The sequence below is a fragment of the Mustelus asterias genome, chromosome 9 (genome assembly GCF_964213995.1).
Source record: "Mustelus asterias chromosome 9, sMusAst1.hap1.1, whole genome shotgun sequence".
In the NCBI taxonomy this organism is placed as follows: Eukaryota; Metazoa; Chordata; class Chondrichthyes; order Carcharhiniformes; family Triakidae; genus Mustelus; species Mustelus asterias.
In genome coordinates, this window is record NC_135809.1 from 113848503 (window position 1) to 113864849 (window position 16347).

The window sequence follows — 16347 nt, forward strand, 5'->3', positions numbered from 1 at the left end:
ATTATTCCCCACATTATACTCCACTTGCCAAATTTTTGCCCACTCACTCAATCTTTCAATATCCACTTGCAAAGCCCTTATGTCTTCTTCACAACATACTTTCCCTACCTATCTCTGTGTTGTTTGCAAATTTAGCTACCGTGCCTTCACTCCTCTCATCTAAGTCATTGATGTAAGCAGTAATAAAGTGGATGCCCTGTGGGACTTCAGTCAGCACAGCCTGCCAAACAGACAAAGACCCATTTATGCATACTCTCTGTTTTTGGCCAGCCAGCCAATCTTCTACAATAAAAGCAAAGCATTATATATGCTGGAAATTTGAAATTAAAACAGAAATGTTAGAAAATCTTAGTAGTTTTGGTAGCATCAGTGGAGAGAAAAACAGAGCTAACATTTTGAGTCTATATGACTTTTCTTCAGAGATAAGAGAGGGAGACGTGTGATGGATTTTCTACTGTATAAGAGGGAAGGGAGCAGGTGGAGCAAAGCCAATGTTCTATTCAGGCTAATATGTTACCACTTACACTGTAAGCTTTTATTTCTTGTAATAATCTTTGATGTGGCACCTTATTAAATGCACACTCTGCAGTGGGGATTGGGGGGGGTGGGGGTGGCGGTGGGGGGGGGGGGGTGGAAGCTGTACACTCTGCAACTAGCAATCGGGCAGGGAGTGGGGGGGGGAACAGCTGGGCTGGGATGACGGTGGGGGGGGCGATTGACCAGGTCGGGTCAGATTGGGGGGAACGATCGGCTGGGTGGTGGTACAATTGACTGGAGGTGGGTGTGGGTGGGAGGGGGGGAGGGGGGTGATATCCAGGGGGATGCGGGAGCCAAAGTGTTTTCTCACATTACTTCTAATGACCTCCAACTCTAATTTTAAGGATATGCCCCTTGTCTGGCCTTTCTCCACTAGAGGAAATAGTTCTGTACCTACCCCATTGAATTATTTGATGATCTTAAACATTTAAACTGTATCACCTCTCTAATCTTCTAAACTCAAGGCAATACAAGTTCAAGTCTAGAAAGGAGGGTTTGCAATCCATCCACAACCTTAGGGCGTCCCAAGGTGAATTATAGCCACTAGAATAATTTTTAAAACAAAAACAGGAAATGTTGGATAAACTCAGCGGCTGAAACTCTACCCAGAACGGAAATCTCCGTTGGCTTCAGGCGGGATTTTATGCTCTTGCCCGAGCGAGGCCATAAAATCTCACCCAGCAGGTCTGGCAGCATCTGTGGACAGAGAAACAGAGTTAACGAATTGAGTTGCCTTCTACAGAACTGAAGAGGGACAGAAATGTGATGAATCATATCGTTGGAGAGATGGGTGGAGGAGGTGGGGCAGAATGGAAGGTCAGAGGTAGGACAGAACAAAAGGAGAGATTGACAAAGGTGTCAAGGACATAATACAAAGGGGGGTGTTAATGGTGCCATCATGAACTAAAGAGTGCTAATAGTTGCAAAGGTAAGACGGTTTATCTCTCCACAGATGTTGCCGGACCTGCTGAGTTTATCCAGCATTTCCTGTTTTTATTTCAGATTTTCAGCATCTGCAGTATTTTGCTTTTATGTTTTTTAAAATGTTGTCACTGCGCAACGCAAGAAACATGGCAGTTAGCTAGTGCACAGCAAGCTCCCATAAACAGCAATGCGATAATGTCCAGATGACCTGTTTTAGTGATGTTGACTGGAGGATGAAAACCGGGAGAGAACCGGGAGAGAACTCCACTACTTTTCTTTGAAATTGTGTCACAAAATATTTCACATCCACCTGAGAAAGCGGACCTTATAACCTAACCCTTTCGAGCCCTTTGAGCATTGATTTTTGATTTGAATTATTATCACATGTATTAGGATACAGTGAAAAGTATTGTTTCTTGTGTGCTATACAGACAAAGCATACCGTTCGGAGAGAAGGAAAGGAGAGGGTGCAGAATGTTGCAGTCATAGCTATATAGATCAACTTAATATGAGGTAGGTCCATTCAAAAGTCTGACGGCAGCAGGGAAGAAGTTGTTCTTGAGTCGGTTGGTACGTGACCTGAGACTTTTGTATCTTTTTCCCGATGGAAGAAGGTGGAAGAGAGTTTGTCCAGGGTGTGTGGGATCCTTGATTATGCTGGCTGTTTTGCTGAGGCAGTGGGAAGTGAGCATAGAGAGAAGATTGCCAACTAGTCCACTCACTGTGGGTTCCAGCTGATAGGAGAGTATGTATCCTCAGTAACATACTGTATTTGTTACCCTTTGCTTCTTTCGGTTGGCCTCAGGAACATCTTATCCGTGTTGAAGGTGACAGCTGGGGAATACAACCTGAAGAACTTGGAGAAAGCGGAGCAAACTCAAACCGTCAAACGCGTCATCATACACCCCAAATTCAAGGCTGCCTACCCAGTTGAATATGACATTGCTCTTCTGGAACTCAATGGCATCTTCATCTTTGGTAACTTTTAGTTGAGCAACTTTTATTTATTGACATGGTATCCGTGAAGACTGTTGTTCTAACATCAGATTCTACCTCATAGCACTGATACATTACTGGTTTCATGCTGGTACATACTTGCAACTTGGCAGCGCTGGTTTCTACTGGCAGGTAAACAAAGTCTTCAATCTCTCCTGACCTGAGCCATGGCATTCACTTGCCTCTTTGTCAGAAGGTTATGAGTTCCAATCCCAATCCAGCTGCCTGAGTGATTGGCACTCCAAGATGCCAGTACTAAAAGGGTGCTGAATGATCTGTTTCGGTGTGGTACCATTCTGTGAATTATTAAACAGGCATTTCTACAGTTTCATGTTATAGAATCACAGAATCCTCCACAGCAGAAGGAGGCCATTCGGCCCATAGAGTCTACACCGACCACAATCGCACCCAGGATCTATGCCCACAACCCATTCCATTTACCCTAGCTAGTCCCCCTGACACTAAGGGGCAATTTAGCATGGCCAATCCACCTGACCCACACATTTTTTGAATGTGGGAGGAAACCGGAGCACCCAGAGGAAACCCATGCAGACACAGGGAGAATGTGCAAACTCCACAGCCAAGCCGGGAATTGAACCCGGGCCCCTGGCGTTGTGAGGCAGCAGTGCTAACCACTGTGCCACCATGCCGCCAGACTGTGCCACCATGCCCCCAGTGTCAGAAAATAATTTAACACTAAAGGGCATTCCAGTAATCACATAGAACATAGAACAGTACAGCACAGAACAGGTCCTTCGGCCCACGATGTTGTGCCGAGCTTTATCTGAAACCAAGATCAAGCTATCCCACTCCCTATCATCCTGGTGTGCTCCATGTGCCTATCCAATAACTGCTTAAATGTTCCTAAAGTGTCTGACTCCACTATCACTGCAGGCAGTCCATTCCACACCCCAACCACTCTCTGCGTAAAGAACCTACCTCTGATATCCTTCCTATATCTCCCACCATGAACCCTATAGTTATGCCCCCTTGTAATAGCTCCATCCACCTGAAATGTGTTATACATTTGCCATTTAAGGATTCTGACAAAGGTGGAAATACTCATTGAACAAGAAATAATGATTAATTAATGAGAAGTGTGCCTTCTGATTAGTAAACCACAACTTATTTACTCATCTAGAAATTGCGACATTTGGATGGGGTGTGGGGATGGGCAGCCATGGAGAAAATTAGGGTAGAGTTTCTGCCAGAACAAGGGATTTTCCTCCCTGACTGAAGTTGTTGGGTTTGTCCAATTCACTAGCATTCCCACCTCAGTGTACCCAGGTTCACTTTGTATTCTGATTTTCTTAGAAGCTCTTTGATGTTTTCTTTCCTTACTTTCTTTTGTCCTTCCTTTTTTTTATCTTTCTTGCATGCGAAAATATGGAATTGATAGGCTGGCATGATTGGTTGGCCCATCAAGTCTGTCCCACATCCTCATGACTGAGCATCATCACAGCTAAACACTTCTTTCTCCCCAAACTCCCTCCCACACTCACATCGACCTTGTAACCAGTTGAGAAAGGCAATAAAAACAGAGTAATACCCAGTGTTACTCTCTTGAACAAGCTTATTAAAAAAACTTCTAACAAATGTCATGATCAATGTGGTTACAAGAGCAGGGTGGAGGTTGGGAATTCTGCAGTGAAGAACTCTGGTACAGTGGTTAGAACTGCCGCATCACAACGCCAGGGACCTGGGTTCAATTCTGGCCTTGGGTGACTGTGTGGAGTTTGCACGTTCTCCCCCTATCAGTGTGGGGTTTCCTCTGGGTGCTCCAGTTTCCTCCCACAGTCCAAAGATGTGCGGGTTAGGTTGATTGACCATGAAAAATTGACCCTTAATGTCAGGGGGATTAGTAGGGTAAATATGTCGGGTTCTGGGGATAGGGCCTGAGTGGGATTGTTGTTGGTGTTGCCTAATGGGCCGAATGGCCTCCTTCTGCACTGTAGGGATTCTATCGCTGGAATTCTACTGTCCCACCTGCCATGAGACGAGGGGTGGACAATCGGAATGTCCAGTGACCTCAGGTGGGATTTTCAGGTCTTGTGTTGAGAGAGGTCGTAAAAATCCTGCCTTATGATTCCTGATTCCTCAAAGCCTGTCCACCATTCACAAGGCACGTCAGGAATGTGATGGAATATTCCCCATTTGCTTGATGAAGTGCAGATCCAAAAACACTCAAGGACCCAAATCCATCCAGGATCAATCAGCCCACTAGATTTGCACCTTATCCACCACTTGCACCATCGGACAGTGATAGCATTGTGTAGCATTGACAAGGTGTATTGAAACTGGTAAAGTTTCCCTCAACAGCACCTTCCAAACCCATGACATCTACCACCGAGAAGGGCAAGGGCAGTAGACACATTGGAACAACACCACCTGTGAGTTCCCCTCCAAGTCACGTCTTGACTTGGAACTATGTCACTGTTCCCTCACTGTCATTGGGTCAAAAAACTGGAAACTCCCTTCCTACCAGTACTGCGGGTGGTACCTACACCACATGAACTGTTGTTCACGAAAGTGGATCATCACCAGCTTCTCAAGAACTATTAGGGATGAGCAATAAATGCTGGCCTTGCCAGTGACCCCCACGTTCTGTGAAAGAATAAAGAAATGAATATCCTGTCTGATCTCTCGGTTCTGTGCTCAAGTTTCTGGAATGGGACTTTAACCCATGACCTTCTGAATCAGAGAATACTCACATGGCTGCACCTAAAGGAACCCCTTACCACTCTTTACAATGTAGGGAGGGATGGAGTTCACTCACAGCCGCCAGACATGGGACCTTTGCTGGGTTTTAATCGGGGATTTAGAGTCAGAGCTGCAGTCTCTGTTTGTCGGGGGCTGTCTGGAGTGACACCTGAGGCAAGTCGCTCTGTCTCCAAGACAGAACCAGTGCCAACTTATCTGCATGGACAACTAAGAGAAGTGATAAACTGTTGTGCCCTTCCATCCCAGGTGAAAATATCTATCCAGCCTGTCTTCCTAAAGAAGGTGACATTTTCGATACAGGAACCATTTGCACCACTGCTGGCTGGGGGCGGCTATCTGAGGGTAAGTGTTTCAGCGAGAAAGGCATTGGACTGGAATTTAGCTCATTAAAACCATGGCAGCAGTTCCCTGAGAAGGGCCTATTCGATCAGGATCCCAATGTATCTGATCCTAACCTAGTATCAAAGTGTCTACAATGGCCTGTAGTGGGCAGTGCCTTCGCTCGTTCCCTCAACATGGCTTTTGATATCAGAGTAAGGCCAAGGAGTCCTTTTGTTTATTCATTCACAGTATGGGGATGTCACTGGCAAGGCCAGCATTTGTAGCCCATTCCTAGTTTCCCTTGAACTGAATGCTTGTTCAGAGGGTATTTATGAGTCAATCACATTGCTGTGAGTCTGGAGTCACGTGTAGGCCAGACCAGGTAAAGACAGCAGATTTCTTCCCCTAAAGGACATCAATGAACCAGATGGGTTTTTACAACAATCAACAATGGTTTCATGGCACAGTGCTTAGCACTGCTGCCTCACAGCTCCAGGGACCTGGGTTCGATTCCCGGTTTGGGTCACTATCTGTGCGGAGTTTGCACATTCTCCCCGTGTCTGCGTGGGTTTCCTCTGGGTGCTCCGGTTTCCTCCCGCAGTCCAAAGATGTACAGGTTAGGTGCATTGGCCATGCTAACTTGCCCCTTAGTGTCCTGGGATGTGTAGATTAAGGGGTAAATAGGTGGGGTTATGGGGATAGGGCCTAGGTAGGATTGTTGTCGGTACAGACTTGATGGGCTGAGTGGCCTCCTTCTGCACTGTCGGGTTTCAATGATTTTTATGGTCATCATGAGACTTTAAATCCCAGATTTCTATTGAATTCAAATTTCACCATCTGTCATGGTGGGATTCGAACTCAAGTCCCCAGAACATTACGCTGAGTCTCTGGATTACCAGTGCAATGACAATACCACTATGCCACCACCTCCCCTCACCATCATAGTGTGCGAATTGAATTCCATTAATTAAATAAACTACCAATAACCAGCTTAATGATGACCATGAAGATACTGGATTATCATAAAAACCCAACTGCTTCACTAAAATGCTTTAGGAGAGGAAGCCCGTTATCCTTGCCTGGTCTGGGCCCATATTTCACCTCAGGCCCACGGCAGTGTGGTTGACATTGCTGCCTGCTGAAGCCTAGCAAGCCAAGAAGGCAGCACATCACCACCACCTTTTCAATGGTGATTAGGGATGGGCAATATACCATGTACATCCATATACCATGATTGAATAAATAAAGGAAAACACTGTTAGATGATCCTGAGATCCCAGACCCTAAAGAGGCCTGGTGCATGGTATACCCTTGCAGACACCACTACCTGACCTAACTGTTTTTTGTGGGATGCTAAACTTATTTTATATAGCATTTGTTCCTTCAGTTCCAGCTGGAGCCTAACCAGTGCTTTCACTTCAGATTGACATTGCTACCTAGTTTTCAGGAAGGATTATTTTTCCGTTGTCCTCAAGGTGGAAGATTACCAAACACTTTGCATGAGGTCGAGCTTCCCATCCTTGATTTCAAGACCTGCTTAAAGGCGATGCAATCGGTAATAAGACGATTCAAAGGGGAAACCCTCATGTGTGCAGGATTCCCTGATGGAAGGAAGGATGCATGTCAGGTAAGAGAAAGAATCAGAAAACAAAATGTCTTAAAAATTACTGCGGATGCTGGAATCGGAAACCAAAACAGAAACTGCTGGAAAATCTCAGCAGGTCTGACAGCATTGGTGGAGAGAGAACAGAGCCAACGTTCCAAGTCTGGATGAATTTTGTCAGAGTTCTTCTCTCTCCACAGGTGCTGTCAGATCTTCTGAGATTTTCCAGCATTTTCTGTGTTCGTTGCAGAAAAATGTCTTGCTTTTCTATAGTAGTTTTCACAGTTTAGGGCATCCTAAAGCACTTTACAGCCAAAGACCTTTCTCATAGAATCATAGAATCTCTATGTGCAGAAGAAGGCCATTCGGCCCATCGAGCCCGCACTGACAACAATCCCAACCAGGCCCTATTCCTGTAACCCCCATGTATTTACCCTGCTAATCCCCCTGACACTAAGGGCAATATATCATGGCCAATCCACCTAACCCACACATCTTTGGAGTGTGGAAGGAAACCGGAGCGCCCGGAGGAAACACACACAGACACAGGGAGAATGAGCAAACTCCACACAGACAGTCACCCTGGTCCAGAATTATATAATACTTTATCTAAAATAATCCAAAATAGCACAATTCCTCATTGGTTCCTTAATGTATCGCTCCAGAAATCCATCTTGTACAACTCCAGGAATTCACCCTCAACAGCATTAGTGCCAATAAGTATCACCGTATTATGCATGTTACATACAGCTCTGATTTCCTGATTTATACCACACATTACCACCACAGTTTGGTGACACATAAACAACTCCCACCAATGTTTGCTGCTCCTTGCTGTTTCTTAGTGTCACCCAAACTAATTCTACATCTTAATCATTTGATCTAAGATACTCTCTTGCTAGCGCACTGATCTCATCCCTTATTAACAGCACTCCCCCACCACCTTTTCCCTTTGTTTATCCTTCCTAAATGACAAATATGCTTGAATATTTGGTTCCCAGTCTTGGTCACCCTGTAACTAAGTCTCCATAATTGCAGATAAACCAGACCCATTTACCTCTATTTGTGCCTTCAAATCATCCACCTTGTTATGAATGCCGCGTGCATTCAGATAAAATGCCCTTAACTTTGTCTTTTTAACATTATTCTGTATTCTGATCGTATTTGATGCCTTGCCTTCACTTCATCCACCTTCCAATTTTGCTTACGACTTTTCTACTTCCTGTTACCAGTTTTGCTTCCCTCCAATCTGAGCTCCCTTTCAGGCTCCCATTCCCCTAAGAATCTAGTTTAAACCCTCCGCAGCAGCTTCAGCAAATCTCTCCCAAGGTGTTAGTACCGGTCTTGTTGAAGTGCAACTTGTCCATCTTGTACACGTTCCCCAGAAATCTGATTCCCTCCCTCCTAAACCTTTTCTCCAGCCTTGCATTCAATCATTCAATCCTCCTATACCTGTGTTCACTAGCAAGTGGCACTTGGAGTAATCCTGGGGTCATGCCTTTTAATTTAATTCCTAAATCCAAAATATCTGCTTTCTGGATCTCATCCCTCTATCTTTGTGGACCACAATCCCTAGCTGTTTACCCACCTCTCGAAAAATGTTCTGTAGCTGTTCTGTGACATCCTTGACCGTGGCATTAGGGAGGTGAAATACCACGCGGGAATCGTGTCTACGGTCGCAGAAATACCTGTCTTTCCCCTAACACTATTGGCAGCACGGTGGCACAGTGGTTAGCACAGTTGCTACACAGCGCAGGAGACCAGGGTACAATTCTGGCCTTTGGTGACTGTGTGGAGTTTGCATGTTCTCCCCGTGTCTGTGTGGGTTTCCTCCGGGTGCTCCGGTTTCTTCCCACAATCCAAAGATGTGTAGGTTAGGTGGATTGGCCATTCTAAATTGACCTTAGTATCCCAAGATGTGCAGATTAGGGGGAGTGGTGGGGTAAATACGTAGGGTTACGGGGATGGGGCATGATTGAGATGCTCTGTTGGAGAATCAGTGCAGACTCAATGGGCCAAATGGCCTCCTTCTGTGCTGTAGTGATTCTTTGCTCCTTATGCTCTCCATTCTCCTCTGCTGTCCAGTTGAACCACCTGTGGTGCCATGGACCTGCCTATGGCTACACATCTCTGGTGAACCACCATCTACACTATTATCCAAAATGGGCAACTGCTTAGCGAGTGAGACTGACACAAGAGACACTTCTACTGCTTGCTTTGTTTCTTTGATTGTCTGAAGGTCATCTATTCCCTCTCTGCTTTCATGCTCCTCACCTGCACGGTGTCAACCTCCCTGGACAATGCTATCCACATTGTTTTCTGCCTTGCAGTGAATCCAGCCACCACTCAGGTTCTGAAACCTGGAGCTCAACCTGCTGCAGCCAGTGACAATTATGAGTTCATAAGATACAGGAGCAAAATTAGGCCATTTGGCCCATCGAGTCCGCTCCACCACTCGATCATGGCTGATAAGCTCCTCATCCCCATTTTCCTGCCTTCTCCCCATAACCCTTCAACCCATTACCAATTAAAAATCTGTCTAACTCCTCAAATTTACTCACCGTCCCAGCATCCACCGCACTTTGGGGAAGCGAATTCCACAGATTCACAACCCTTTGGGAGAAATAGTTTCTCCTCAACTCTGTTTTAAATTTGCTATCCCTTATCCTAAGACTATGACGTCTTGTCCTAGAATGCCCCACAAGAGGAAGCATCCGCTCCACGTCTACTTTATCCATTCCTTTTATCTTCTTGTATACCTCAATTTGATTTCCTCTTATTCTTATAAATTCCAAGAGTATAGGCCTAAACTGTTAATCTCTCTCTCTTCTTGCTGATGTATTTGTCTCGGACACAGGGTATAGCCATGACTTCCCACATTCCACTGGATGTACATCCCATCCACCAAGCTGCCCTGTTACACATTCATTTTTACAAACTATTTATTGTAAGTAGAATAACTTACCAGTTACTCATCAATCAGCTTTATCCTCTGTACCAAAGTTAGAACCAAATACTGGAGATTGTCAAAGGTAGATCTAGTGCTGCTGATTGCCTTTATGCCATCTTTACACCCGCTCTTCTGGATGCTGCTGACTGCCTCCAGGTCCTCCTTTTGTCCACTGCAGCTAATTTGCACACAGCAAACTCCCCCCAGCAGCAATGTGATAATGACAGGACAACTTATTTTAGTGAGGTTGGTTGCATGATTCTTACTTTTACTTTTGAAGGGTGATTCAGGAGGTCCCCTGATGTGCCGGGGTGAAGTAGATGCCTGGACTGTGACTGGGGTGACATCATGGGGGATGGGCTGTGGCCGCAGCTGGAAGGACAACAACAGCAAATCGCCGAGTAAAAGAGGGACACCTGGAATCTTCACTAAGGTCAAAGCTTTGAAGTCATGGATTCAGCAAACCATGGGAAACGGTACAGAAACAGTATTACCATGCTATTACCGTGCAATTGGATAAGAGTTATGTATAAGAAAATGGGGAAAGGACAGGGAAGTGGAATTAGGGTAGAAGGGCTTGCACCAGCATGGTCTACCTTTGTGAATCTGCAAATCATGTGCATCTACTTTACTGCACTATTGGTGATCTTACCTTCAGTTGCCCGTTCTCCAAGCTCTGGAATCCCTTTCCTAATGCTCTCCGGCCAGGAATTTTGGGCCCCACCATGGAAAATTTGCCGACCCATCAAAATGTCTATTGACATTTGGTGGTGGGACTGGAAAATTCTATCTCTCGAGCTCCTTAATGGTTTGCACTTTTTAAGCAAGCTTTTGGTCACTTGTTCAAATATTGCCTGATATGACTTGGTGTCAAATTTAGTCTGACAACAGTCAAGTCAAGAACCTTGGAGACTTTAGTATGTTACAGGTGCTATGTAAATGCAAGTTATTGCTGTGTGTAACACTCATCTAGGGTGGAATCTTGTCCCCTCCCATGTGGCAAGTGGTAGAAAGGAGGCATTCAATCAGGCAGGAGGATGGCAGGTGGGGACATCACCAATCCTGTCAATAAATGCACTCCTGCACCAGTTGTCTGTTTTTTGTTCTTTAACTGAAAGCTGCTGAAGGTTTTTTTTCACTTTAAGAGGGCTGAGGATTTAAGTCAATTCAGATCATAATATTTTGGGTTCGCAAGCAGCATTCACTCCAGTTTAGAATGCACCTTTACCCAATGGAAAAAGTACTCTAACGCTTCTCAACACTTACACAATACTGGTGAATGTAATAGTCAATTTTCTTTTCAGTACAGAGCCCTATAGTCAACAATTTCAGTAAAATCACATATACCTTACAAAACAGGGCCTGCATTTTCAAGATGGTGGGGGCATGGAACACATCCCTGCCAACTCCAGCAGCCCCAATGCAATATTATGCTCGAACAAGCATTGACTGGCACAAGGAAGGAATTCTGCCCATCAGTTGAGAGGAAGTCCCGCCTTCAAGAGCTGCCAGCCATTCAGATTGGCCAGTAGCTCTCCAGCCCATCCAGTGAGAGAGGCACTACACAGAGTTGCCTGCCACTAAGTCCTGGGAACCAGAGGAGAAGGTAACTGGCAAGGGTCCCGGGGTAGGAAGGGTAGCGTATGCTAGGGTGGTCATGAGAAGGGCGATCAGTGTCTTGGGGAATAAGTCACGGATGGAGGGGAGGTTGGGACAGAGATGGGGAGGCCACTGGACATTAAGGGGAGAGTGGCCCTAGTTAGAAGGGGGCCAGGAGCCCAACTGTCTTAATTTACAATTTTTCCCCTTGTGCTCTTATTGCCAGCTAGTCTGAAAATTGAGGCTGGGTGGGGAATGACCCTTAATTGGCCATTAAGTGGCCACTTAAGGGCCTAAACTGCGGCTTTCCACCTGAGACCCTACTCTCCCCAGCATAAAATGGTGACCTGGTTGGGGTAGGTGGAAACCCGGAGCGAATCCTGTCCATGCACTTTCACACTCCCCACTCGGGGGGTGGGCAGGTGGGGAAGGGGCGGGGGGGGGGGGGGATATAAAATTCTGACCCAGGGTGTGTTTCCTTATGCATCAAATCTAGGGAGGCCCTGTGACACTGTGGTCACGACCCTACTTTGGGGCCAGTAGCTCTGGGTTCAAATCCCTGCCAGGACTTGTTGGCTATGGAAGTTGCCAATATGGCCAAATGTGTGGGTTATCAACCTGTAAATCCTTCTGATACTTCCCAAGGCAGCAGTAAGAGTGGGAGAGTTTCCTGGTCAACCATCTGTAGAAGGCAATGGTAAACCACTGCAGTACCTTGCCAAGTGTAACCATGGACCATTCACAGAAGTCAATGGCCACCAATACCCTTTCAGGGCAGGTATCTGAAGAGAGAGAGAGAGAAGTTTCAAAGTCTGTCAATGAAAGAATTATAGAAGAATTGACTATTTTTTTCCTTGGTTCTCCACTTGGAACTGGGGTTCCTCTGAGAGGCCATGCACCATGTCTACTGAGGAGGCCTGACTTCACTAAAATTGCAGGCGGGGGTTAACTGCCCATCTTAACATTGGAGTCAGCAAGGGTGGGAGTTGTCCTTGGGAGTTGACTGCCTGTATCCCTCACTGGCATGGGAATGGGAGCAGAAATTCCAGAATTGGGTCCAGCCCCCACCAGTTTTAAAGGTTTTCCTAGCTGGCCAGTTTCGGCAAAAGTCTGGCAATTGTACAATACAAAACTAAGGAAGTTATGTTAAACCTTTATAAATCACTCGTTGAGCCTCAGCTGGAGTGTTGTGGTCAATTCTAGTCACTTTAGAGAGCCTTAGAGAGGGAACATAGGAGATTTATTATGGTACGAGGGATGAGGGACTTGGATTACATGGAAAACTAATCACGACCGGGTGGAACAATGGCACAGTGGTTAGCACTGCTGCTTCATAACACCAGGGACCCGGGTTTCATTCAGGCTTTGCACATTCTCCCCTTGTCTGCATGGTTTTCCTCCGGGTGCTCCGGTTTCATCCCACACTCCAAAGAAGTGCAGGTAAGGTGGATTAGCCATGGTAAATGTGCCGGGTTATGGAGATAGGACGGGGCGGTGACTGTTGTGATGTGGGGAAATATCAATTTGTGCTCTTTCGGAGAGTTGGTGCAGGCTCACTGGGCCAAATGGCCTCCTTTCGCACTGTAGGGATTCTATGAAATCGATGCATAGCAAATTACCACAAGCAGTAATGTGGTTAATGGCCAGGGGTGTAGATTGAAGGATAAATATTGGTCCGTGACATCAGGGAAATCTTCTCTGTCCGGCTTTGAAACTTTCCCTGTGATCGTTCAGCATGACACCGAAAATGTTACTAAATGAGGTGTGGTTACTACCAGACCAGATAGGCAGCTTTCCTTCTCTAAAGATCATTAGTGAACATTTTCATAGAATCATAGAAACCCTACAGTGCAGAAGGAGGCCATTCGGCCCATCGAGTCTGCACCGACCACAATCCCACCCAGGCCCTACCCGCTAATCCCTTTTTTTTACCCGCTAATCCCTCTAACCTACGCATCCCAGGACTCTAAGGGGCAATTTTTTTTTTAACCTGGCCAATCAACCTAACCCGCACATCTTTGGACTGTGGGAGGAAACCGGAGCACCCGGAGGAAACCCACGCAGACACGAGGAGAATGCGCAAACTCCACACAGACAGTGACCCGAGCCGGGAATCGAACCCGGGACCCTGGAGCTGCGAAGCAGCAGTGCTAACCACTGTGCTACCGTGCCGCTTTTGGGTTTTTTCCCCAACAATCCAACAGCCAGATGGTCATTTTTACTGATTAAACAGCCTTTTGTATAATGTAATTCCAGTGTTGTTTTCAAAACCCATTTTCAAATTCTTAAATAACCAAGGTGGGTCTTGATGCCACAGTCTCCAGGTTATTGATCCAGTACCTGTATCCATTCCGTGGTATATTACGTGTCTGAGATAAACAGACTGGGCTGCCAGAGCAACATTCCCATTTTCCACAAGAAAGTCAAGCACAAGAAGTGAAATAATACTCATTAGATCCTAACCACCAATTGCCATTTACTCTCTGAAAGCAGGTGCTGGTAGCGGGGATTGGCTGTGCTAGAACTAGTGGGATACGAGGAGGTGTGGGGCTGCTGTTTTGGGTGGAGATACCCTATCTGTCCACAGTTGACAGTGCTGTCCATACCCTTGGCGTCTCCCCACTTTAACACCACATTCCTCAGCCACTGGACCCTTCTCTTCTTTGCTAGACTTTAGAGACTTGCCCCTCACTCTGCTGTGCCAACACCGCGCTCCCCCCCCCCCCCCACCCCCACAACCCCCCATCCCGACCCATCTTTTGTTTCTTTACTTGTCCCATTATCACTCCCTTTTGTGTCACCCCTTTCATCATTTGGTCTCTCTTGCCCTCCACCCTAACACAAACTTCCCCTTTGTCCTTTGCTCCCTTGCTTCCAGCTTCTGAGGATAGCAATTCACCCTGAAACTTTCTGGGCGAAATTTTCCCATCCCACCCATCACGGGAATCGTAGCGGGCGGGGCAGGACCATGCAAGGATCCATTTTCCACAAGAAAGTCAAGCACAAGAAGTGAAATAATACTCATTAGATCCTAACCACCAATTGCCATTTACTCTCTGAAAGCAGGTGCTGGTAGCGGGGATTGGCTGTGCTAGAACTAGTGGGATACGAGGAGGTGTGGGGCTGCTGTTTTGGGTGGGGATACCCTATCTGTCCACAGTTGACAGTGCTGTTCATACCCTTGGCGTCTCCCCACTTTAACACCACATTCCTCAGCACTGGAGTGGGATTTTTCCATTTTGGGGCGAGCGTGGTAGGAAAATCACGCCCTCTTTCTCCGCAGATGCTGCCTGACCTGCAAATTATGTCCAATTAGCTTTTCTGGTTTTATTGTCAGAAGAATCATGTCGATCTCAGCCATTGTGTGTTTTAATTCAGATAATATTACACAGGAGGACTAATATTCTAAATGTATTTTTAATTGCAGAATTACAAGGGTACAGCAGATCCATTTCACCCGGTATGTGAAGACATCAGTTTCTGAAGAAAGATTAAAATCTGGATTTCCCTCCATAAAGTTGTCCACCTTGATACCTTTCTCGACCTTCCTTTGAGATACTTCTTAAAACCTACCTCTTTAACCAAGCTTTTGATCACCTGATCTAATATCTCCTTATGTGGGTCTGTGTCAGATTTGATGTAACTTCTGTGAAGTCCCTTTCGATGTTTTCCCCGACTAGAGAAAACAGTTTTTCTCTATCTATCCTATCAATCCCTTTAATCACCTCAATCAGATTACTCCTTAATCTTCTACACTCATAGGAACATTGCAGCAGGAGTAGATAATTCAGCCTCTAGAGCCTGCTCCACCATTCATTACGATCATGGGTGACCATCCATGTAAACTCCACTTTCTTGCTTGCTCCCCACTTGAGAGAACACAGGCCGAGTCTGTGCAACTTGTCCTCATAATATTTTAATGTTTGATTCAATTAGTAAGAAGTCTCACAACACCAGGTTACAGTCCAACAGGTTTATTTGGTAGCACAAGCCACTAGCTTTCGGAGCGCTGCTCCTTCGTCAGGTAAGTGGGAGTTCTGTTCACAAACAGAGCATATAAAGACACAAACTCAATTTACAAGATAATGGTTGGAATGCGAGTCTTTACAGGTAATCAAGTCTTAAAGGTACAGACAATGTGAATGGAGAGAGGGTTAAGCACAGGTTAAAGAGATGTGTATTATCTCCAGTCAGGATAGTTAGTGAGATTTTGCAAGCCCAGGCAAGTCGTGGGGGTTACAGATAGTGCGACATGAACCCAAGATCCCGGTTGAGGCCGTCCTCATGTGTGCGGAACTTGGCTATCAGTCTCTGCTCAGCGACTCTGCGTTGTCGTGTGTCATGAAGGCCGCCTTGGAGAACGCTTACCCGAAGATCAGAGACCAAATGCCCGTGACCGCTGAAGTGTTCCCCAACAGGAAGAGAACACTCTCGCCTGGTGATTGTCGAGCGGTGTTCATTCATCCGTTGTCGTAACGTCTGCATGGTCTCCCCAATGTACCATGCGCGGGACATCCTTTCCTGCAGCGTATCAGGTAGACAACGTTGGCTGAGTTGCAAGTGTATGTACCATGTACCTGGTGGATAGTGTTCTCACGTGAGACTATGGCATCTGTGTCGATGATCCGGCACGTCTTGCAGAGGTTGCTGTGGCAGGGTTGTGTGGTGTTGTGGTCACTGTTCTCCTGAAGGCTGG

At 46.1% G+C, this 16347-nt stretch overlaps 1 protein-coding gene across 7 annotated transcripts in view; it reads left to right on the top strand.

The window, feature by feature from the left end:
- Window positions 1-16347, top strand: part of LOC144498942 (ovochymase-2) — a 78693-nt gene that overhangs the window by 11328 nt on the left and 51018 nt on the right. For all 7 annotated transcript variants that reach the window (XM_078220891.1, XM_078220894.1, XM_078220893.1 and 4 more), the window contains 5 exons: window positions 2267-2439; window positions 5425-5520; window positions 6975-7126; window positions 10333-10528; window positions 15079-15111. In XM_078220891.1, the coding sequence (XP_078077017.1) occupies window positions 2267-2439; window positions 5425-5520; window positions 6975-7126; window positions 10333-10528; window positions 15079-15111 (650 nt within the window). The remainder of the gene's footprint in view (window positions 1-2266; window positions 2440-5424; window positions 5521-6974; window positions 7127-10332; window positions 10529-15078; window positions 15112-16347) is intronic.